The following is a 24,241-nucleotide window of genomic DNA, read 5'->3' as shown; positions in this document are numbered from 1 at the left end:
CCGTGCGAAGAAGCGGAACGGAACGACCTAAACCGCGTGTGATGGATTCGATTTTCGCCCCACAGTTTGCTGCTTTTTAACTGTACGCTCGACTCCATCTTGTAGTGCCGGGCCGGGGTGAGTCGATTTTCCTTTCCGGCTCCATTTTACTTCCTTCTTCATATGGAGGGGGAACGTGTGGGGGGAAGGTGTAATGTTTTCCCGGTCATGCGCATTCCGGTCGGGCAAAGACACGCATGGTCTCTGTCTGGCGCGCGTTTCCCCAAACGTTGGAAGACTGCGATGTACTGGTAGTGGTGAGATTTGTGTGAGGATTTTCATGCTTTCCATGCAACGCACACATAGTGGGTGTCCTCTATGTTGTGTTGGGGCCTGGTGGGCCGATTTACGCGTTTGTATTTGTACAGGATTTAATGCACCCGTAGCAGCCGAATGGCTTCCAGCGTCAATGTAAGGGTATTTTCCTTCCGATTGATGGTGTTTCTTTTAGTTTTTTCCCCCCAAGAACTAAGAACTCTCTTATTTTAAAGCGTTTTGTGTGTGTGTCTTTTGGTGTGCTCCAATGGAAGTTGTTTTTCCTCTTCTATTTAGAAGATCTGAACTGCGTGACATTTGTCAGGCATCGCAAAATGAAGACGTACTTCTGGCGTTGATGGAGACGTTTGATCTGCGATGCGGTGTTCATTTATTTTGTCACTTTCTGACAAGAACCAAGACCATTGTTCAAGTGTACATTTGGGCATCGTTTTTTTTGCTGGAAGAATTAATGTTGAACATTTGCAAGCGGAATTGGAATGGTTTCAACTCCACAAAAATGCTCCATTCCATCGCGAGCTCCAACAGTTTCCAATTTTGCATGTAAAGTACTTCGATATATTTTACCTCACGTGTAGCTTCACTACGCTGATTCCGGCCTCTCTCGAAGGACCTATACGTACACGTTTCGAAGAAAAATAAAATAAACCGTACACGGTACCGTACCAGCGCGAAATGCCGGCATACATTTTTAATGGTGCCCTGCGAGATGGGCCGTTTTGCAACATAAACAACGCGGCTTCGGACGTAGCGTTGCGTTTGCTGTCTTGTTCGACGGTGGTTTTTCATCGTCCCTGTTTCAGCCCCGCACAAGGGGTGTGCTTTACAAGTGTGGGGAAAAGTTAAAAAAAAATCGCACAAGAAACATTGCACTATAAATTATCCAAACGGTTGTGCAAATGGTAAATCTTCTTATCCGCCAGCCAGCCAACGAGCCCAGCCAAGCTAGCCATATCGACAGCCAACTCGATAGGTGCCGCACAGTGGAAAGCCACGGGAAACCACCTCAGCACGGACGGGCAGACACATTTTTCGATTTTCGGCAATAAATCGATGTACAACGTTATCCAGCAAACAGGCAGTCTGTGCCAGCAGCATCGGTACTGACCATCGCAGCGACGAAAGCTTTTTCCCTCCCTGCGTTCGAGCTTTTCCGGGCCTGTGTGTCCCGCGGCTGTGCGGTGCAGCGGGTGCTCTCAACCATCCCAGCCATCGTCGAGATATGAATGCTTACGAAACAGGCCCCATAACTTATACGTGGGGCCCTGTGTGCGTACTTAGCTTTTTATTGGTCTGCATTTATCGTTCTCGGCTGGTCCGGTTTTTGGGCCGGCGTTTCCTTGCAATTTTGAAGCTAACAGAAGCGGGGGTTCGTACAGACGGTACAGGGTTTTAAAAAAACGTGCCATTATAAGTAGCCATTTTTGCACACGTTAAGCAACACTTTCGTTCCGGTTACAAGTTTGGGTAGTTAAGATCGGCTTCCCGCACTCGTAAAACAGGACGCATGGCGCTGTTTTTGAGGAACCTTGGACAGCTTGCGGATGAATAATTATCATGCAAAAATTGTCATACTTGCGAGAAAGTGTGGCAGCGGTGGTGTAGTTGTAGCAGCAGCAGTGGTGGTAGTACAAGCAAATAAAAACAAGCCCTTGACAGAGCAATAATAATGTACACACACACACACACACACACACACACACAGTTGTACCTCCCGAAGGCATCCAACATCCTCTCTGGTGGGTTAAAGGCGAGTATAAAAAAAGTACCACCGCACCCGATCGATGCATGGGAGGGATTAGCATATTTAAAGCATAATTTATGCTGCCTCGTTCCATTTCCCAATGTGCGTGGACACTGGTCACAAGCACGGGGGAAAACGGTGGTACAACGGTGTGGGCAACGAGTTCTGTTGTCGCGCTTGTTGTGTCGTTTGTTCGGCGGTTCGGCGGTTGTTGTGAATCGGCCCATTCGTCTCTTGTTTCTTGTTGGTTTGGTTTGGTTGCCGTTTTTTCCATCCCGTCGGGTGCCACCAAAACATTTCAACTCCTTGTTTTTTTTTCCTTCTTTTTTTACTACTCTGCGCCCATGTTGTGTTGTCACTTTAGGGCCCCTGCCTTGTGGGGTTGAACGTGTGCAGTTAAAACTGCAGTGGCCGGGTGCACTTTTTGCTGTTATTGCTGCTGCTGCTGCTGCTCGACGCCACTCGTTGGCATTGCGACAAATGAGTTAATGTGTGCGCTTTGTTGCCGTCCGTCACGTGGCAAATCGTTCTGCCCCAAACGAGTGTTGGGGCAATTGGGGTAGAAATAAAATCTAAAAGAATAATTTCGATGTTTTAAATCTCCCTTGGTTTGGCGGCTGGTGTGATATTTTATATTTTAAAAGGGAGTTTCTTCTCATATATCGCGTTCATATTCGTGTGATGCATTTTTATTGCAGCCAGAGTTTTTTTTTTTTTTGCATTTTATACAGCCGGTTATGATCCTCGAGAGCCCTGTTTTGTTGGTGTTCGATCCGGTTTTGATTGGGCAGGAAATATTATAAAAGAAATAAAAGCAGCCTTCTTTCTTCGATCATAACTTCGATCATAATTAATACACCATAAAAAGGATCGGCTTGGTTGTTTTTTTTTTGCACTCGCTGCCAAACCCTTTCTGTACCTTTACGACCTTGTATAATGGCTTAGTTTATAGGTGATGTTTTTTTAAGAATACATTTCGATTCAACCGTGGCTCTCTTGTCGTGCAGGGCCAGTTTTAATACACCGACGACTGGCGCGGGTCTAGAATTCGCGCTGGCCAAACACACACACACACACACACATGCACGAGCCATACCGAGCCATTTTCGGTGGAATTGAGCCTTCTTTTTCCCAGATTTTTGCATTAATGTTGAGCGCTTTTTTCTTCCTTTGCTTGGGAAAGTATTGACAGGCGCAAGGGTTAACATGGCAGCAAGAACAAAAAAATAAAAAAAACGAGTTGGTGCATCTCGTTCACTTTATGCGCTTCTTTTGACCGCTTGCGTTAAAAGGTTCGCAGTACGCAGTTTTGGCAGCAACGTTCTTGCGTTCCGCGTACGCTTCTCGCCGCTTGACCAAACTGGCCCCAGCGGTTCGTGGCATCAGCGGTTTTTTAAAGTGAGAAAACAACGAGAAAAAATCTGCACCCAGCAGGGGAGAAGCCACGGCGTGGATTTGGTGATTAGTTTTGTTTATACATTGTTAATGAACACGGGCCTCGCGCAAGGGTTGTAGAAAATGAAATGCAAAACGAAAAAAAAATCCATCGTGAGTTTTACCAAAAAATTACGACAGCAAGAGGAAAGAATGGACGGACGGGCGGTAGACGAACGGACGGACGGACAGTGATAGAGATTTTTTTGAACGCCGCTTTTTATTACCTTTTTATGTTCGCAAAAGGCAGCTGGACGCATTTTTTCGGCTGCCCTTGATATGCATCGTGCGCTAGAAGTGTTACGAATGCATTCGAAGAATTTATGTTATTTTAAGCGGTGGATCCGCATCAACAACTTGTTTTTGGGGTGTGGCTAGGACATTTTTAAACCCATGTTCAATCTGCATCCATATTTTGTGTGTGTATGTGTGGAATTGTATCGGAAGAGAGGTTTCGTTTCGATGTCAGCTCAAGAATACGAAGCGTCAAAATAATAGAGAAAAAATGTTACATATTGCACTTGATGTCTTTGTTTTATTAAATGTATGTATTATTATGTATTATTGTATGTATGTATTATTAAATTTATGCTTAGTTTTCTTTTGCGTATTAAATCGAATGATAAACAAGAAAATCCTTGATCGAACAAATTGGTGCTCTACTATACGAGTTTAAACCACAACCCAGACAACGTGTCTTGTGGTATCGTGCAAAGCGCTTGGATTTGTATAACGCTTGTGGTGAGTTCAAATCTCTAATGGAGATCGATATGGGGAGATTTATGTTTCCTTCAATAAGTAAATCATTTTCCTATACCAATTTTACCATAATTTATACATACATAATAGGATCCAAACATGATGATAAATTATATTATAAGCAAAATTTTGATAAAACAGTGAAAGATAATTTTCAATAACGATTCGGTGTACATATACAACCAAAACCTTTCCTTTATTATTCATACATCTTCGTTCAAATTTGTGTTCGTCTGCGTCGCCACGCAAAATCTCCCAATTGTTATAGTAGTAATAGTAATCCACCGACCAAACGCACGGTGTTAATCGGTTTCCAAGGCTTTTTAAGCGTCTCATAATCACCCTATGTCAACCTGAGATTGGAGAAAGAGATACCTGTCAAAATTTTACAAGCTTAAATCTAGAGATCAATTTACATATTGGATCTGTTCCGTGCTAAATAGCCGCCCGAATGCGATCATCCTTAGTAACACCCGGGGAACGGGATCCGATTTTCGCCCAACTTCCGTGCCATTTTGTCTCCATTTCCACCGAAGCGAGATGAAATGAATGGAAGCTGCTGCTGCCGGTCAGTTTTGATTGTTTTCTTTTATTTCTCTATATCGGGCAAAAGCTTAAGCTTTTCCCGTTCGGTGTCGGTTTGCTCTCGTTCACCTTCACCGATGCGTGTTGGAATTTTCTTTCTTTTTCGGTCTTTCTTCACTACATTCAAATCCATTGGTTTTGTTCGATACCATTACCCGCGCTACCAGCGCGGAGAGCTGTATGCGTGCGATTTTTTGTTTGCTCAATCCATGCTAAACGAGATAGTGAAATGAAAAGTAAACATACCGGGCATGGTCGCGGCAAAAAGGAGCATAAGCACACATTCACCGGGCTGCTGGTGGTGGGCTAACCAGATTTACATGTGTAAAACCAACCCGACGGTGTTGGTTAGAGCAGGAAGGTGACGGTGAAATGGAAAACAATCGAAATACCCTTGTCCATGCCGAAACACCGGTAAGCAGTGGGTGACGCACTGGGTCCGTTCGTTCGTTTGTTCACACGCTTACGGGTGAAGGAAAAATGGCCGGCGCAAATCCTGGCAGAACGCTCATTCGTCCTTTTTCGGCTCGGCTTGATCCTTTTGACCAGGGTCCCGTTGATGGTTGATCCGTTTAGCGGCGGGATCGGCTTTTGAGCTCAAAGCCAGGGAGCTTGCCATGTTTGTTAAGCCTCTAACTTTGGGAAGCAATGGCAAAATCCATCGCTCTCTCTCTCTCTTTCTCTCTCTCTCTCTCTCTCTCTCTCTCTCGCTGTTCGCCAAATTTCGCCTGCCTGAAATGTAATCAGCGTAATGTGATCGTACCGACTGATGTGCTTTTCTTCGGCTTCGGCCGGTCTTGGCCGTTCGAATCCCGGGATGAGCAGCCTTCCATTCACACTCGGCTGATCTGCTTTCTTCGCCGGGGGGGTTTTTTTTTTCGTTGCGGAGGTATACTTGTACCGCCCGCCCTCGCTTGCTTGCTTTTGTGGTTTGTGCTAGCCGTTTGTCGTTTCATCTTGTCTGTCTTCTGTCTTTCTTCTGCTCGTTAAATTTCTCTCGTTTAGTTTTAACTCTCCTTTCCATTGCTACCCTGTCGTACATAATTCGCTTAACTTATGCAGATCCTTCTGCCGGCGAGTCGTGTGTAAGCGCGTGCGCTTCCTCCGAGCCCACACAGGTAGCCATGTACGCACGCACGCACGCACACGGAGCCCCCGGAGACCAGCAAAACCGGGTCCCACCCGGGGGAGAAAAAAAAGTCGATAAGCCAACCTGTGCCAACGTACTTACCCCGGTGATCCCTTTACGATTTCATTAGTTCGATCTCGGCTTTAACGTCGGACCTAGCGCGGACCAGCCACCTGTCTTGCGTGCACGATTGTCGCATGACTGATTAGACGGGCAATGTTTATGTGTGCACATGTTTAGCATAAATTACGTGCAGAATGCACCGGGTACGTACCCAACAGCAGGGCCGTAAGAAGGTGGAAGATGGAACAATGGCGGGTATAACTATTGCCGGATGAATGCATTTTGTGCATGGTCCGCAGTTTGTGGTTCGTACGAAATGTTGGTTTTAAGATAAAATTTAATTACCCCAAGGTATGGGTTGCTCGTACACACACACACACATGCTTCCATTTGGATGTTTATAAAGCATCGGTTTAATGTTGTGGAAATAATTTAAATTATGTTTTGCGATAAAAGCTAATTAAAGAAGGCTTTATGATGGTGCGTAGTGTGTGTTTTTTATTTTTCACTTACAAATTATTTATTTGAACTGTTTATTTGAAATTCGCTTTGCATTATTTTTGTACACTCTATTAATACCGAACACCACTAGCCAACTACATCTGCAAAGCTAATTTTGCTCTCGGCAATACCACCGTGCGAGCGTAAAATCAAGCACGATTTGTGAAACCGCCCACCGCTTTGTCGGCGGTCGGGCGGCGGCGGCGGCGGCGGCTTCCCGTAAAAATGGTGTGAAATTGCTCGCCACTTTGTCGCACAGCTAGCCTGTGTTCTAGCCGGGCTGCACCGCGTTGTTGTGAGGTGTGTGTTTTTGCTCTCCAATGGCCCTTTTGGATGCATTTTCCACGCGCGGTTTTAAAAGCGCACCGATCTTCTAAGCCGCACAACTACTATCGCACACCGTGGCAGCCGAATCCGTGGGACGCTTGGGGAAGAAGGTTGCGGGAAATATGGCCACCCAGCAGCACCTGGGAAGATTGCAATCGATGCACAATCAACGCAGCGACGCGAAGCGTTTGCGGCTGGAAGTGACAGACCACCGGCGTCGTTTGGGTTTGCAGTTGGCACGGGTGTGGTTTATCTCTTCCCGTGGTGTGTCACGACTGCGATGACGGGGTTGTTCTGTTCCGCTGCTTGGATAAGCTGTGGCCTCGAACTCCGGCCAAACGACAACGGTGTCGGCGATGGCGCAACCAATGCCGATAAGAAATCTCTCGCATCCGTCGGAGTGTAGTGTGAATCAAATGCGCATTCGGCGTGGAAAATGGATCGCCTTATCTCGGTCCTCACTCGGGCGCATGTCATGTTTTGTGATGTGCTGCGGCTTTGCGGGATGCGAGGGTCGAAAAGCTTAGATACGTAATAGAAGAAAAGGGGAATTATAAAGGATTTGTCGTGTTTTTTGCCATCGCTTTTCTTAAAGTTGCTTTTTCCGAACAGAAATTGTTAAAGGCACATTTACAAACCATGATTTCCCTGTACAATAATATGTATTAAATATGTGAAGCTAACAATTATATGCTCTTATTCAATATTAAACATGATAATAGTAAAAACAACATAAATTTAATGTTCAACACAAGAAACAGAAAGCGATCTAAAGAATAAATCAAGAAACATAATAAATAAGGATAAACATATCAAAATGTACAACAAGAATATAAAAACCAGATAAATATTATACAATAATATACAGAAATGCTTCAATATTTTCATGATGTACATACTTGAATATTTTCATAAGAATGATTAGGGATGGAAAAATACGATTTATCTGTACAATTGCATGCTTTTCCAATGGAAAGGATCGTCACGTCGATTTGAAAAAGTCAAATACATTCTCTTTTTTATAGAAGATCAAAAACTAATAGAGAGTTGACAATATGTGTCTTGTCATACAGCTCTTATTTGATTGGCCACTCTGCAAATTGTTTGCTTATTGCTGGAAGGCCAAAAGAGAAAGGCCAAACGGCGCAATTCGTACTCGGTCCAAATCGGTTTGATGCGCCTGTATAACACCAAACACCATGACGACGACCCCCCTGAAGAAGCGAGCAAACGAGAATAGAAAGTACACTGTCGCCAAAGGAAGTGAAATTCTGTTTAATAAATGCAGTTTTTTTTTATTTTACGACTTGTACAATAATACTATCGGTGACACAGTTTGGAGCCGTATTGATATAATGTTCGCGGTTCGAGGTGAAAGGATGCAAAATCCAAATCAAATTGAAAAAATTAGATACTCAAATAAACTTGACACGTTATTTTTACGGCTTTAAGCCATGCTCATTAAGCATTGGCAAGTCCACCCAATAAACCTCCATGCGTACATTGCGCACCCAGTGCTCACACACTGCTGCTGCGAGATAATTAATCTTCGACTCATCGCGCGTTTTGTTTGGGTTTCTGCTTTCGACACCTGTTGGAATCGATTTCAGCAGCAGCAGCAGTTTGTTTGCTGTTGAACGATCACGATCAACTGGGTACGGGCTTTGGACGTCATCCGATCGGTCTGTGCAGTTCGAAGATGAAGATTTTACGATCCAAACAAACCTCATCAATCATTCGACATGGCGTTCGCCTGTGGATGACCTCTTCCGCGGGGGCATTGCCGTACAGAGCCCGGTCTCAATTTCGATGAGGAACTCCATGGTATGCGTTGTTAAAGACTTTGGTCATTTGCAACGTTCCGGAATTAAAGTCTGCGTATAAAGCACCGTAGCATATGTTCGACCCGGTGTAGTACAGTGACATAATGTTGTTGCTTTGCTATTTTATTTCGCCCCGGAACTACATCCAAGGTCACATTCGTTCCGGCTCGCGGCAGCACGTCGTCGTAAGTCCTCAGGAGGGGGGGATTTTACTGCAGGGCTAGCCAACACACACTCACACACACACCGCTAGCACATGCGAACTTTACCCTGTGTTTATGATAACCGTGTAAGGGAGGGGGGAGAGGAGCACGAATGTTTTTGATGGGCTCACGTGTACGCTGGATATGACGGGTCAGGGTTCTCACAGTCGTCGATCACAACACAGTTGGCACGAAACCTAGCAGCTACGGAGGCAAAGAAATTCTTTGCTCACGGGGGCTACCCGTAAACAAAAAGGAAATACAAAAAGAACAAGCCAACTGACAGCCTCACTTCCCCCACTCACACTCAAACACTGGCCAAGTCGGCCGATCAGGACCGTGGAGTCCGCAGCAACCTGTCAGTTAAAGTAGGCTCGGAGCGAGTTTTTTTCCCCAAGTTTTACCCGCCGTGGAGTTGTTGGAGGAGAGGGACAGGGAAGTGGAAAAAAAATGCGAGCAAACTCCCAACCCGACCTCCGGACAGTTGCTGCAGAAATTCTGAGCTCTACAGGAACTTCTACTACCGGGTGAGGGAGTGAAGAGACGAACCCCCCTCCGGGTTTGGAAGCGCTTTTGATATGTACACCCTTTTTGTTGGTTTCCGTGGCGCAGATCGCAGCAGGCAGGCAGGCAGGCATGCTCACACACACATACACACAGTGTGTCTGTGCTGTGCAGCTGTCAAAGTCCGACTAGCCTAGGCGCAAGGGTTTACTTGAACGCTGTCAATTTCAGTACGCAACCTTCCGCCCTCGCGTGGCGGCTGTTCGGTGGCGGTGTCAGCCAGGCACACACTGCTGCGGCGAGACGTGCGGCACGCAATCCTCCGCAGTTCCGAGGCGGCCGAGTGGGGTTCGCTTTTCACCTCGAGGCAAGTTGCGGTACCTCCTTGAGGGGATATTTTGCCTACACGCTACACGCCCGTACACCGATTGTCAATCTTTCCCGTCGTTTGGCCGCTTGCCGGCTGTCGGTTGTGCCTGTGCTGGAGAATCCGTCATGTGCACCGTACCGGATGGCGGTAGTTCCCAAGGTTTCGCGCCGGTCTTCGATCTATCTGGAACTGTGCCCGAGCCAAGTGTAAACAGTGTTTTTACATGGCGCTGTTTTTTTTCTGCTACTGGCGAACAAAACAACAACACACATTCCGATCGAAGCAGTTTCCGCCGATTTCCCCAAAACGCGAATACGCGACGGGCGAGGCGTCCGACCGTGGAGGTGGCTGTGTTTTTTTTTCTCCCATTCTTTGGCACACAACTGCCAATTTACCCTTCTCCCCGGGGTAGCAGCAGCAGCAGCAGCAGCTCGAACAGCATGTTGTTGTTTTAGGGACGAGAAGTGGGCAAAACAACAAGGTAAACAGGCACATCCAACCCCTCTGCCGCAACGCAGTCATACGCGAGGACACCACTCGAGCAAGGAGCGCACACTCTCCTCGGGAAGTCCTTGAGCGGGCGCACTCAATTTATTGTAACAATACACAGCGATCGTTGGGCGTTTGCCTTACGGGTAAGGTTTAGGGCATCCGGTGGTGGTTAGGGCAAACTGCTTGGTGGTGGTTAGGGCAGCGCGTCCGGATGTGGACCGTTGATAAAGAGATTTTAAACGGATTCCTCCCTACTCTCATCGGCATCGTCGTACATTCTCGGTTTTCCTGCATTCATCTCGCCGGACTTGGTGAGGGTGGAAAATGTGTTTTTCCTTGCATGGGGAAGGCTTCGGGCAGGGGCAAGCAAACGAAGGAAAACGTATAAAACACACAAATAAATACAAAGAAAATAGGGTTTGAACGGGAACATGGCACAGGAGGGGGTATCACTGACAAACGGCAAAAACAGGTTCGGGGCTTTTCTTTCGGACGGGGGTAAAATCGATTTTCACGACTCACTTGCTCGTTCACCTCGAGTGGCATTTGAGCTGGTATGGAGGGGAGATGGATGGGAGGACGGAAATGTATGTTTATCAGCAGCAGGTTTTTCATTGCGCTTCCCCAATTGTGTTGTTCCAGTTGTTCTTTAATGTTCTATGTATTTCTTGCTTTTCTTTTTCCCTGCAGACTCCCTCATGGGTTCAGCCTCGGAAGACGAGGACGAGGAGGACCAGATGAGGCCCGGCGTGCTGGCGGGCCTGGTCAGTGGCGGTGCGGGCGCAGCCGGTCTGCACCACGGCGACGGACCACTCGGCGCGTCCGACCTGTCCGTGCAGAGCATGAGCACGGACAGCAAAACGGGCCACGACGACTCGGACCAGGGCTCGCTCGACGGCGATCCGGACTGCAGGGGCGACTCGCAGGCAGAGAACAAGAGCCCGGACGATGGGGCCGGCTCGAAGCGAAGGGGGCCGCGTACCACGATCAAAGCCAAACAGCTCGAGGTGCTGAAGAACGCATTTAGTCAAACACCAAAACCCACTAGACACATAAGGGAACAGCTGGCGAAGGAGACGGGGCTGCCGATGCGGGTGATACAGGTAAGTGGTGGTCGTTGGGAATCCTTTTTCTTTGCGTTTCAGCGCCTTGTCCTTTCTTTTTCGTCGATGATGACCCCAGTTTGTGTGTGTGTGTGTGGGTACGAGTGCGCCTAGCGCCTGGCCAATCAATCGTTAAAGGTTATACCGTCCCTCACGGACGGAAAGTGCCCGAGCGTCTCTGATGTCTATTTATCATAGCGGTCTACATGTTCGCAGCCTAAAAAAGGTTCACCTAGAACTCGCCTGCCGGGAGCGTGGAGAGGAACAGCGGGGTTGAAAATAAGCCATAAATCATATCGGTGGGTGCCCTGACCCGGTTGCGTTTCACCTTTTACCCGAAAACGCATCAAAAGTTTGGACTTCGTGGTGACTTCGACCACTTGATGTGTGGTTGTGAGAGGCTTTGAATAATGATAATTATGATGAAGATGACGCAGTGGATTACCACGGTTGGTATTCAAGCAAATGTGCCTTTTCGATACTACACAGTGCTTACAGTGACTTACAAAAGTGGAGAAAATTGGGTGCCGGTTCGTTCCCTTGGACGATGCGGTACGAAAACCAGCATGACGGAAGGATATTGTCGGTGTTGTTGTGCTGGTTGTGTGCGGCTTTTGCCAAACGGGATCGGCGTTAAACCGTTGCAAATGAGGGGTTGGAGAAAGAGAGGAGACATGATTGGCTTCTGTTGTGGCAACGCTGGAGAAAAGCAGTTGAGGAAGTTTCTAAGAGCCAAGACCGATTGTTTTGTACTTTCTGAGTGCATTTGATTGTGTGGAAATGGACCTTTATTGTTGGACTAAGGATTTTCAGAGTATTTTTACAAAAAGTAATCCGTTTTGATGAATTCAGTGGAAGATATTTCTGAAGGCCAGACAATTCTGCGTTGCGTTCTCACGATAAAATCTCTTCCAGACTGTACAAAAAAAAACACAAGATCGTTAGCCAGATCGATCGCGACCGCGACGTTATGGGGGCAAATTGGGAGCAAAAACCGACCGGCCCAACAGCCAAACACGAACGACAAGCGCACGGGTGGAAACTAATTTCGAGTACTGGGGTAACCGCAACGACCACAATGCTAGAAGATGGCTAAAAACAAAAGTCTCGCCAACATCAGCAGCGTACACACAGACCAAACAAAAAAAAACGCATTACAAACTAACCACAACGAAAAACCTCATCATCATACTCACCCCGAAAACTAATGGCGCACAACGGCGCGCACCACCGCCAGTAGAACCGTCCGCCGGGCGGCTCCAAAACGCCCCGGTGGAGAATGGTACGCATTCATACCGAACCTCATAACTCATAACGAACCAAACGCAAAAGCCCATTACGGTGACGCCGGTTTTGTCGTTACGATAGAGAGCTCCCACCGTCCCACAAAAAAAAGGAGTGAGCAATAATACTCTCGGTGTGTGTACACGAAAAAACAAAACAAAACAAATGCAGCCTCTGCAGCAGTAGGACCTTACCCCGTTGGCTCCCCGTGTCCAGCTGTGGGGCTGTGAGAAGGATGCTTTCATCATCATTTATTTGATAAATTGCATCCCGAGCTGTCCCGGGACGGCTCGCAAGGGTTGTGAACGACTGTCCCAGCACAACCGAGCAGCACCAGTGTGCTCGCGCGCGCCGGCCCGTTCGACGAATTTGACGAAAATCATTCATGCTTTCCGAAAACGAGATTTGGATCCATCAGCAAAAGCGACTAGCGAGGGCCAAGTCGAGAGCCTCCTCTTCCTGTCCTGTGGATATTAAACCATAAGGCAAGCTCTGTCCCGGATGAAGCAGAAAGCGTGGTGGTTGGAGGGGGAAAATAAATCGTCCATCACTTGCTCGATTATCTCGTTTGGGTTGGTTTAAGGTGCTCTCGTTTTGTTGTTGCTTCCTTTTTTATTCCTGTTTTGTTCTTCTCCTCTTGATGCCACAAATAATGGAGGATTGTCCTGTGTTGGGTTGGCACTGAAGCCGGAACACAGTTACAGTAGCTGCAAAGTAGTCACCACGCACGGGGCCCATACACAATGGCGTGTGTATTTGGTTATGTATGGTGTATTTATCGCTTTTCAACGATCTGCTGCTGATCTTCTGTGGAGCTGATATTTGAGCGAATTAAAGGCGAGTGTGTGGCGCGCACAAATGTATTTGGAATGCAAAAAAAAGAACATATTGACATTGGAGTGGCAGTAGGAGTGAGTCATGGATATGGTTAAGGTTTGTATTTGGTATTAGCGTGCGTCTGATTGGAGTGGCGCTATAGTGCAATGGTAAGCGAATAGGTTTGGTGCAAAGAAGAGCATGAGATCAATCCTTGGCGGGACGGTTTCGAGCATACTTTGCTTTACGTTATTGTTGATCAGAGCTTATTGTAATGCTCCAGAAAACAAACTTGAATTTGTTTCACACATCGAACATCATATCCTGTTTTGTTACACTATTGATGGGAGATCAAAACAAATATTGAAGCACATATCTAAATTGATATCAAAATATGGGTCTACTAAACAACAATGCTCTCAAAATTGATGTTGATATTTATGTTTATCGAACCCCAATGCCACCAATTATAATCTGTTGTGGCGGAGATCTCCTTTGGTCTTCACAAAAGCCGAATAACTCTTTCAAATGAGCCGTTAGTGGCCTTTGTTTTGGACCGCTCTGTGATCGTCACACCGAATTCAAAACCTATAATGTCTCTATAATCGAGCAAGGTACCATTTAGGAAAACGAAACAGCACACGGATGCGGTATGCGGGTTCGCCTCGCAGCATGCGGCATGAGGCTTCGAGCGCCTACCCACGACGAACTAACGACACACAAGGCCCAACACAAAGTAACTGGACCCTTTCTGGCTGCCGGTATCCTCGGCACCGAAACGAAAGAGGACAAGGAAAAGGCTGCACCCGGGTGCGATGACAAATCACTTGACACATTTGGCTTTTTTTCGGGCGACAACTAACCGCTACCCCGAAACACACGACACACGACTCCGGTGTGTGCCGCGTAAGCCGAAAAGCAGTGTCAGGCGGCTGAAATGTGATCCGCTCTCGGATCACGATCGGACGTGATCAGCACTGCGGGCCACTGTTTTTTTTTTTTGAAGGAGAAGAAGGTGCAACAAGTCCCACTGGCACGCAGCCACTGTTTGAGGATGGCCGGCTAATCTGTTTCTCTGTGTGCCTTTGGTCGGTAGCCTTTTGGCGGTTGACTTTCCACTTACCGAGTGACACTTTTGACTAGTGCGGCTGTCATTAGAGGCGGCTAGCACGGGCTTTCCAACCACTGGTGTACTATTACCGGGCTGTTTCACGCCGTAATGAGAAATTTACTGCCCAAACTTATTGCGGTAGGCTACGGGGCTACGCCTCGATCGCTTTCGTTCGATCTGTGCTACTCTCTGTACCGTTTTTTTGTGCTTCTTCTCCGTTTGGCCCGCAATTGGACCGGTTTTCATTCAGTTTCTCACGCTGCCACGGAGCAGAGGATGGTAAGCGATGCGGTGCCTTCGCGTTGTGGTATATTATGATAGCTGATTTTATTTATAGTAGTACAACACACGCTGAAGCTGGAGAGACCGTGGGCATATCCGTGGGCCGATTATGTTGTGTAGTATGGTTGGTGCGCTTAGCCGCAAAAGTGCATCACGATTGCACGCGAACCAGGGAACCATTTTGTTCGTTCATTCATTCGCATTTCGCCTGTGTTTTTCGCTGTGGCGTTATTTGGCCAAACTGTGAGCTCGCGGAGGGAGAAAGAGAGGCCGTGTTGGTGAGGAGATTTTATTTCATCCATCCCCCTTTTTTCGGTCTTTCGTCTTTCGATTATCTTCTTTCCCCGGTGCGCTTCCTTCCGTCGCTTGCACGGGCTTGTTTCTGTTGCTTCGTCTTCGCTTCCCCGCGCTGTGGTAGAATCTTATCGTATATAATTTCACGCTTGAACGTACTTCTATCAAGCTTTTCTTTCTTTTTTATATTTCCCCCTTTTCCCTGCGGTTCGATTTTTCCAACCAAAATCGTGTTCGCCGTTTCGTGCAACCGGCAAGAAGGATATTGAAGGTGGGCTATGCGCCAACCCTTCCCCGCTTGTGCTCAGAGTTCAGCTCTTCGTTTGTGGTGCAAAATCATGCAAGCAACGGGTTGGGGGACAATTTTATCCACCGCTAGCAAGATCGGAGCGACTTCGACCGTCTCAACCGTCTCAGGTGGTTTCCGTGTGCGGGAAAGGAAGGCTTCTCGTGTTGTGTTTATGTGCAGCGTACAGACGACAGACGAGCTCTCACTGAGGGATGGATTTTCTTCCATTTCTTGCGATTTTATCTCGCTCGCTCTGTGCCTTTTTTTTGCTGCTTCTTTTGTGTTTGATGTGGCCCTGGTCGCCTCTTGTGCCTCATCATTTTGCTCGGTCCTCGGTGGTTCGCTCCGTGATGCTCTAGGTCCTTGATCGTTCACGCCCTTTTCTTCTTGGGCAGTACCGTCGGCAGCAGCAGCAGCAGCAGCATCAGCAGTAACGGCAGCAGCATCAGCCGATTGTACGGAAGGATATAATTATATAGAAGTTGCACCGTGATGCAATGGAGGCAGCTTCCACGCTTTCCACGCGAGGCGAATCGGCTAGCCGTTGCCGTGGCCCATTTTGGGTGCGCCCAGCAGAACGATGGACGATGTTTACATCATAATCGGTGGGCGCGCACACAGTCACACAGTTGGGTTGGGGAGCTGAGGAAAGTGGGAAGATGGAGGGTGGGACGGTGGGAGAAGATATGCAATTATTCATTCAGTTCGTGAATTTTGAGCGACGACGGGCACGGACGATTCGCGCGGGCTGCTGGTTGGTCCGTGGCTTAATGTATCATTTTGTTCATGGTGTAGACAACAGCGAGACAACTGAAGGGGTTTTTCGAAACAATAATCGATCAATTGTTGCAGCGGTGGTTGTGAAGATGGAAGGATGCGTTTTGAATAGAGGTTTTGTGCTTCAAAATAAACATAATGTTAACATTTTAGTGTGCTTTTTGAGTCTTTCCTTATATTTTGGTTTTTTTAATTGACTTAGGGATATAGCCTATTTTTACTGTCCTAAACTACTTATGAGGCTTTGGGCTAGTGATGGGTAAAATTGGTTAAAATCTGGAGTCGACTCCGAACCGACTCCGATAACTTTGGAACCCACTCCAATAGGTAGGTCGAAGTGGGCCTTTGAACCAAATACCTGAAAACGAAGTAAACGCGCTACGGGAAAGCCAAAAAACATAACCAGGTTCCAGTTGATTCCTACCAATTCCGATTCAGGTTGACTCCGATTGACCCCGGACGGCTCTGACTCCGAAAAACTCCGAGCAACTCCGGACGATTCCGGACGACTCTGGACGACTCTGGAGGACTTCAGACGACTCATAACGACTCCGGATAACTCCGACTCCGGGCGGATTAGTTCTCCGGCGAATTATTAGTTATTAGGATATTAGTTATCCAGTTTACATACTTTAGTTAGAATCAACATTAGACAATTTGTTAGAAATCCTTTAATATTTTCGTGGAAAAACAAGTTGTGCAACATATTCTACTGGAACAAAAAATCCCTAATGAATCATTTCGAAGGCCCTATATATTTGAACTTTCCACCTACTTTGCAGTGTAGCTCTGAATGTAACGCACTCAACTATTTCTCGGAAGAACTTTAACGCTTGTGAGTGTTCCCGTGATTGTGTGTGTGTGTTTTTTTTATTAACATCCCAGGACGTGTAGCACAAAGTAACACATCCGCAGCCTTGTTTCTAATGACCAATCCGTTTAGGGGCATTTTTGTGGTTTTTTGTTGCTGTACTGTCGCTGTTCCGCACACCCCCGTCTCTACCGATGCTCGTTTAACGCAGATTTGTTGTCATAAATTCTGACGTCAGGAATTTTGCCAAGAAATATGAGCTGTTGCTGTAGCCTTTCAATCCTTTAGTTCGAACGCAAAAAAAAACCCTTTACCACAGTATGGCATCCCGAACCTGGCATCTCCCGAACAGCGTGCAGGGAATATGGGAAATGCTGACCGCTGAGAGAAGGGTGGTTCTCACCGTGCTATCCCTTCTGCCCTGGTCACGACTGTTTGGTTGGTTTGGTTGGTGTGCTTTGCCGCTGTTCGGAACGGCGAAATCCCGCAGCTATGCCGCGTGTGTGTCCACGGCGCATCGTGTATCGTTTCGCAGCTTCTCGCGTCAGTATCTCATAGTTAACATTTTTGACAGGTGTTACAAACGATCCACGCTCGGTACGGTGTGCGGCAAAGCAAAACAACAAAAAAAAAAGTGGGAGAATTCCCCCGCTCACGGTGCCTTATGCTCAACAACAGCCCGCGGGGCTTTGAGAGGGTCTTGCTGTTGCTGCCGCTGCAGGCTTGCCCGACCCTCTGGTATCCTGCTGGGTCAGCGGTGAAGGGCGTGCCCGACACATGTCACTGTTCGTCTGGGTTTCGTTCCATTCGATGTTTTTTTTTGTTGGCGCTCTTCTGTTCTCCAAAAACCGTGTTTCTCAACCGCGAGCTGTGAGTGATCCGGGACTCTCTCGTGTGTTAGTGTGACGGGCACGGTTTTTTTGAGTGTGTGGTGTTCGTTTCGATTGCGAGCTTAGTGTCCCCGTCCGGTAAAAAACTGGTCGTTTAGTTCCGTGCACAGATGAGCACGAACGAATTGAACTGTGAAATAGAAAGTGGCTTCACCGTATCATCCGTCAGTCCAGTCATCCAGCGGGCTCTCGCTCGCTCTTTAACATGATTTTGATTAGACTAAAGCCTCGGGAAAATGGACTCCCTTCCTCGTCCACTCAGTCCTCAGTCTTCCCCCCGGAGGCCAGGGACATTGCCCGGCAGGATCAAAGCGAGCAAAGGGTTAGAGCCCGCCGGTCGACGACAACTGACGGACGGATTCCCTTCATCCGCGCCGGAAGGGCAGCTACCGCCGAGGACGAGACCCTCGCGGACGAAACCAACGACACATAATTTATCGATCGTTATTATAGCCTGTCAAAATAATGTGAGTTTTACGCTTTCGCGTTGTGCACAGTTTCGGTCGTGTAGTGCCAAGGGCTGAGCGGGGCACACACGGACGGTCGGTGACCTGAGCCGTGCTTTAAATCATCATTAGACATGCAAAAATTTCACTCCCGCTGGACTGCCGCTGCACGCTCACAAATATGTCAAGGATTTGTGGAGCAATAATTCTTTCCGCGGGGACCATTGGATTTGGAGAGTGGTTCGTTTGAAAGTGCTGACACTGACGTAGAACAACAGGCACCCGTGTCTTGTTATACGTTCTGGTTTGCGGCGGGTTTGCTGGGACAGTGTAAACTGTGCAATAAACTTAGTGAGACATCTCGTGCACCGTTGCAGTGGCAATGAGACTGTACCTCTTGAAAGATATTCCGAACAAACTACCGCGTAGAGTACGAAAAGCTTTTTATTTTCGGGATTTCTTCACTCGTAAACTGTGGGCCGTAAGCCATCTCGGACCATCGCAGAACAAAACGTGTAATAATTCAAGGCAGCGATGCGGCGATGCAGAGCGAAAGGATCATAAAATCCAACCCTCCAAGGCTTACCCAACGCCTCCAAGTGGGGACTGGTTTGCGCCGCTGCTGCTGCTGCTGCTGCTTCTGCTGGTCCACACTGCAGATCGTTCCAGTAAACGAGTGGCCTAAAGCAAAAAGGGGCTACAAAAACAGCCGTTAGCTCGGGGCAGGCCGAGCGGCAATTGCACTCCACTTTACGGCGATCGCTCCTCGCGCAACCTCGCGATCATTCGCAGTTAGAAAGCGGCAAAAGGTTAGCGCTCACGGGGTCAAAGTTGCTTCGGCTCGGTTGGGCTTTCGGGGAAGTGCTTTGCCTGCAAGGGATTACACGCCGTTGCATCGTTCGATCGTTTATGCTTTCCATTGTGTGTGTGTATGTGCAAAACGGGGGCGAAATGGTTCAGAATCGATTCGCGGCCGAGTTGCCGGATGATTGCTCCACTTTTTTTTACTCAACCGCGATGGGTCTTTAAGCAGTGGGGCAAACCTTTTGCAGAAGGTAAGCGCCAGTAAGAAATGCAAAGAAAACAATCCTTTTTGGCCTTTTGCTGGAAGTGATTTATTGGTAGAAGAGAGAAAAAGAAACGTTAGGTTTGCAAATTAATTAGGGCACAACATCTTCTGGGAAAGCTCGGAGGCCAAAAACAAAAGCCCAAACAACAATCAATCATTCAATTCAATTTTGAGGTCTGTTTTTTAAATGTATTGTTACGTTTGTAGGCAAAGTTATGATAATTTTTAGCCCTGAAAATAATTCAATCTATGGAAGAAACAAACGCAAATTAAATAAGTGTAGCTTTACCTCAACACAAACCATAATCTACATACTATTACTCACAGCCTGACTAAAAGTCCATGAAATGCTGTCATTAATTAAAAAGAAAAAAAAACAACAACCTGGCGCTAAGTGATAGTGAACATAGGCAATTAAGTGTAAATCACACTCACTCACATACTGTCAGTTTCGCTCGAGTGATAACACGGTGTAAAGCGCAGAGATAATGTGATAAACGTTCTAATTAGCATTCGATGCGTAAGAGAGTTACGATTGTCTATAATTTATAGCTTTGAGAATGCATTACTGCGAATGTGCACTTGATGTGTGATTGTGTACGTGTGTCTTGTCAGATAAAGTTACTAGTTGTATGCAGCACAGCACCTTAGTTGCATTTTTACATTCAATTAGTGTTGCCTTCAATTCTATATTTATGTCTGCCGACGAAACGGTGAACGTGAGTTTTAAACTGAATTAAGCCCCATCCGATATGGTGTCTCTTCTTTTCACGCCCTCATCTGAAGCTCCCACGCTCCTATCCGTAAATGCTGGAGTGTAAAAAACGGGTTGGGAGGATGGTTGGGAAATTGTTATCACCATTTGCCCATCATTACGGGCTGCGCTTCATTTTCCAACCTTGAGAAACCAGCGGGAGTCTCCATCGCGCGAGTTGTGCTGCATTGAGTCGTCCGCAGTGGATTGGACACACTGGAAGAACTGGAAGAATCAGGAGAGGACGGGAAAGAGAGAGAGAGAGAGCTTTGCTATGACATTTGCTTCCACCAGTATGTGTGTGCGTCGTGTGAAGCAGAGACGTGTTTCCCGAACGCAATCACAATCATTCGATTGAAAGGTGTTGAAGTCATGGCATTTGTAGCGTCGAACGATATCCAAGATCCCGCCAAGATACGCCCGGGTGCCCGGGGCATTGGAGAGAACACTGTGCCGACCCCGGGGTGTAGCGCGTCCGAAGCGTAACAGATCGTTCGATAAGAGTCAAGAAGTCAAAAGGCGGCTTACAGCGAGGCTAGAGGGCTAGAAGAAATAAAGCGAGACGGGGAAATGAGGGCAAAAAAGAAGTGTATTTCTGTTTTGCCCCCACGGTTTCCTCTTTTTTTTTGCAAGCTCATGTTGGCAGCTAGAAAAAAAAACAAGATTCTTGGTCCGGCGATGGCGGCAGATTCACCTTCTGGAGGAGTGGGTAACACTCGGACACGCGGAGCATTCAAATCGAACTTCAGAGTTCCGGGCGGTTGATATGTGGAGCTTGTCCGCATCATCCTCACGAGCAACCGGGACACAATTCGGCTCGCTACCTACTGCTGCTAGGCCGTAATGGCGTTACTCCGTCCAGGTCGTGGCTCTCGCGCCTTGTGGCGTAACCAATTCTTGCCCTGCTTTTTTTTTGCCTGTTTTCCGATGGGCGCAACCTACCGGTGATCTCCCGGGGCGTACCGAAACCTCCGCGTACACGAAAAGTCATCCAACTCGGGGGTTGAATGTGGTTGTGGTTTAGCATGCAGTGCCGTTTGGGCCATTCTCGGCGCGCACACACACACAGCGACTTCAAGGTTTTATGATGTCCGGCAGCCACGGTGCGGAGTTGATGTTTCCTTTCGGAGGTGACGGATAGCTGTAAGGCCCGGTTGCCGATAGACAGCCGATGAACGATGACGGGGTGATTTGTGTGTATGTTTCGCTTCAAGACGGTGTGGACGGGAGGAATTGCGGAAGACGGAGGGTGATCGGAGAGCATGAAGGAACGGTTCAAACACAGCATGTGTTGCATGTTTTGGCCACCAGTTGTGGCCACCAGTTGTTGTTCGCGGTGCGGTTGTGAGGTAGCTGTGGCTTCGCTGTGCGATCACTTCCACGTTTTTCTGGAGAGCTTTTGGCTTGGTTATATTGGGTGTTTGAAATTTACCACGAGGTGATGACTCCAAATTGTCGTTTGATGATCTTCGTTCGCGGTAGAACTCTTCTGTGACTAATGCAACGCTGAGATGCTGCGGCAGAAACCGGAAGAAAAGATATTGGAGATACTCGGAATTGCTCATGTCTAGGGGCTATAAATCTTCCGGAAGATTGGTTAAATTGTGGCCGTTTTTTGAGCAAATCGTTTCCAACCCATTTCGGGACCTGTTCTCATGTGACGGGCCAGGTGAATCGTTTCCCCGAACACGATCGATAGACCAGCGCTGCGCTGGCTAGAACGTTATGAATGGAATGAGCCTAATTTTTATCGCAAAACGGGGTGATTAGTGGTTGAAAATCGGTTAGTTTCTTCCTGAAGTCCAAGCCACAGAAATGACGAAAAAAAAAAATGACGATCGTAAAACACAGAAATAAAATACATTCTTCCAGACATAAAATTATGTTTGATCGCGCGGACGTGTACCGTCCGAGAGCATCTTAAGCTTTTTGATGACCGAAACTGACCGGTGCGCCGACCGTGGAGTCATAAATAATAAACAACCCAAAACGAACACACACACACACACATAGTCACATAAACACGCGTCCCAAAAGCCGTTCTGATGTTCCGTCTTCTCCGTCCGGCGGGACAAATCATCCAGAATGTTGTGTTAAAAGGCCGAAGTCTCTTTCACCACAGCCTCGATCATCGAAGCGAAAGCGCAAAATCACGTCCGTGTGTGTCAGTGCCGGTGGTGAATGCTGTGTCGTGTTGTGCCGAACAAAACGTCCAATTTCCCCCCGGGGGGGTGCTTATGTTTTCGATGATGTTAATAATAATCGACAACAGCAGCATCGGCAGTCCCCTAGCAGCAGCGGCAGCAGCAGCAGCAGCAGTGGCGGCAACATTTAGCGGCATTAGCGGCAACGGGAAGCCTCCAACACGGCAGTTCGGCAGGGTGTGGCGAGCAAGCGGCAAAAGCCGCCGCTCGGAGGCAAAAAAAAGACCCGGCCGCGGCAAATAAAACGCGCCCGTTAAAGGTGGCCCCCGCTTGCCGCTTGCACGCCGGTGCCGTAAACCATTGGAAAGTCATCATTTCATTGATTTTATTCACTCGACTCGTGGACATTCGCGTTGGCCGCGCCGGGGTTCCGTCAGAAGATCATCATCATCATCATCATCGTTCGTCGCCGCATCAGTTCCCTCATTATGACACGCGGGTGACAATGCGGCGACCAGGACGGCTTCTTCGGCACAACGGGAGTGCACACCGAGGAGGGGTCGGTCGGCACGGGGACCGTTTTCCCGATTTTTATTGACTCTTTGAGATTTTTTATTGATCGGTCAGCCGGTGGACATTTAGTGCGCCGGTAAGGTTTGTGTGTCTCTCCCATATGTGCTTGCACGGCGTAAAGGCGGCATCGTTCTCACAAGTCTCACCATCCCATTCTGTAGCGGCCACAAAAAGTCTCCCAGTCCCCAGCCTGCTTCTGCAGCCCGGAGCCGGAAAAAGGAGTCGTTAAAAATTAGTTCCAGTCGCGGGGTACTCGAACCGCACCGGGGCTCGGTCGACGCGCGGCAGCGTCAGCGGCATTGTTGTCACCGGTTTTTTGTTATGCTAATTTTATTCTCTGCTTGACAAGAGCCGGCACTAATCCCTTGCCGGGGCTTGGGCCGGGGGAGAACGTACGATCGGTTCGGTGCTTGCAATTCCGACCGCCCGCCAAAACGGATTCGATCGATTCGGGCGACAGTAGATTACGAGTCATGATGTGATAATGTCCATATCGATCGGGTGAGAAGGTCGTTTGGGCCAAAACATGTATGAAAATATCTGAACATGAGAGGACACAATGACAAAGAAGAAGGTTGCGGGCGAGAGAACATAAGCGTGAATTGTACAAGCAGAATGAGCATGTGTGTGTGTGTGTCATAATGATTGTAGTTAATATTTGTCACATATTTTTGTGTGAATTACGAAACCCGAGGGCGGGGGGGGATACGAGTAGTGTTCAAACAGCAGGGCTTCAATTGGACAGTGTGGCGTGGAATGATAATTTGATAAGATGATCGCACGAGAGCTTTTATTGGCGGTAACAGCTCAATGATAATGAGTGGAGCCGATGGTGTCGTGGCATTTGTTCGGGGCCGTCACAGCGTAAGTCGCACGTTCGAATCTAAGTTAAATCTATTGTCGCGATAGCAATTAAAAAGGTTGTTATTTGCAATTTAAGAGCATTGTTCCAAAGATATATCTGTGAAATTTAGGATAAATGCTGTTGCAAATGCAGGAGAAATTACTCCATTTTAGCAAAATACAGAGTAAAATTTAAAGATGCTTCTAAAAATGATATATTGATTTAAATTACTACGAGCACTCCAATGAAGCAGTATTTTTTTCATTTTTGTACATTAAAAATTCTTCTTCTTCTACTTACGGTTTCTTCTCCATCTCAAAAAGACAATGTTTGAAAGAGACTAAACATGTACTAATCTAGAATATTGCCTACATGAAGTAGCTTTTACATAGAACTCATCAGAGGTGGTATTTTTGTCGGCAACAGTTTAGCAAGGGATCATTATGCCAGTACGAGTTGTGACTTGTAGAGGTAGGGAATGTAGAACGAACATAAAATGGGTGGA

At 47.4% G+C, this 24,241-nt stretch overlaps 1 protein-coding gene across 1 annotated transcript in view; it reads left to right on the top strand.

Annotated features, from left to right (window-relative positions):
• LOC121599348 (LIM/homeobox protein Lhx1) overlaps positions 1-24,241 on the top strand; it is a 36,391-nt gene that overhangs the window by 8,575 nt on the left and 3,575 nt on the right. The window contains exon 4 of the mRNA XM_041927083.1: positions 10,940-11,352. Within this exon, the coding sequence (XP_041783017.1) occupies positions 10,940-11,352 (413 nt within the window). The remainder of the gene's footprint in view (positions 1-10,939; positions 11,353-24,241) is intronic.

The sequence above is a fragment of the Anopheles merus genome, chromosome 3L, assembly GCF_017562075.2.
Source record: "Anopheles merus strain MAF chromosome 3L, AmerM5.1, whole genome shotgun sequence".
NCBI classification, from domain to species: domain Eukaryota; kingdom Metazoa; phylum Arthropoda; class Insecta; order Diptera; family Culicidae; genus Anopheles; species Anopheles merus.
Note: the sequence above shows the minus strand (reverse complement) of the source record. Positions and strands in the feature narration are given on the sequence as shown.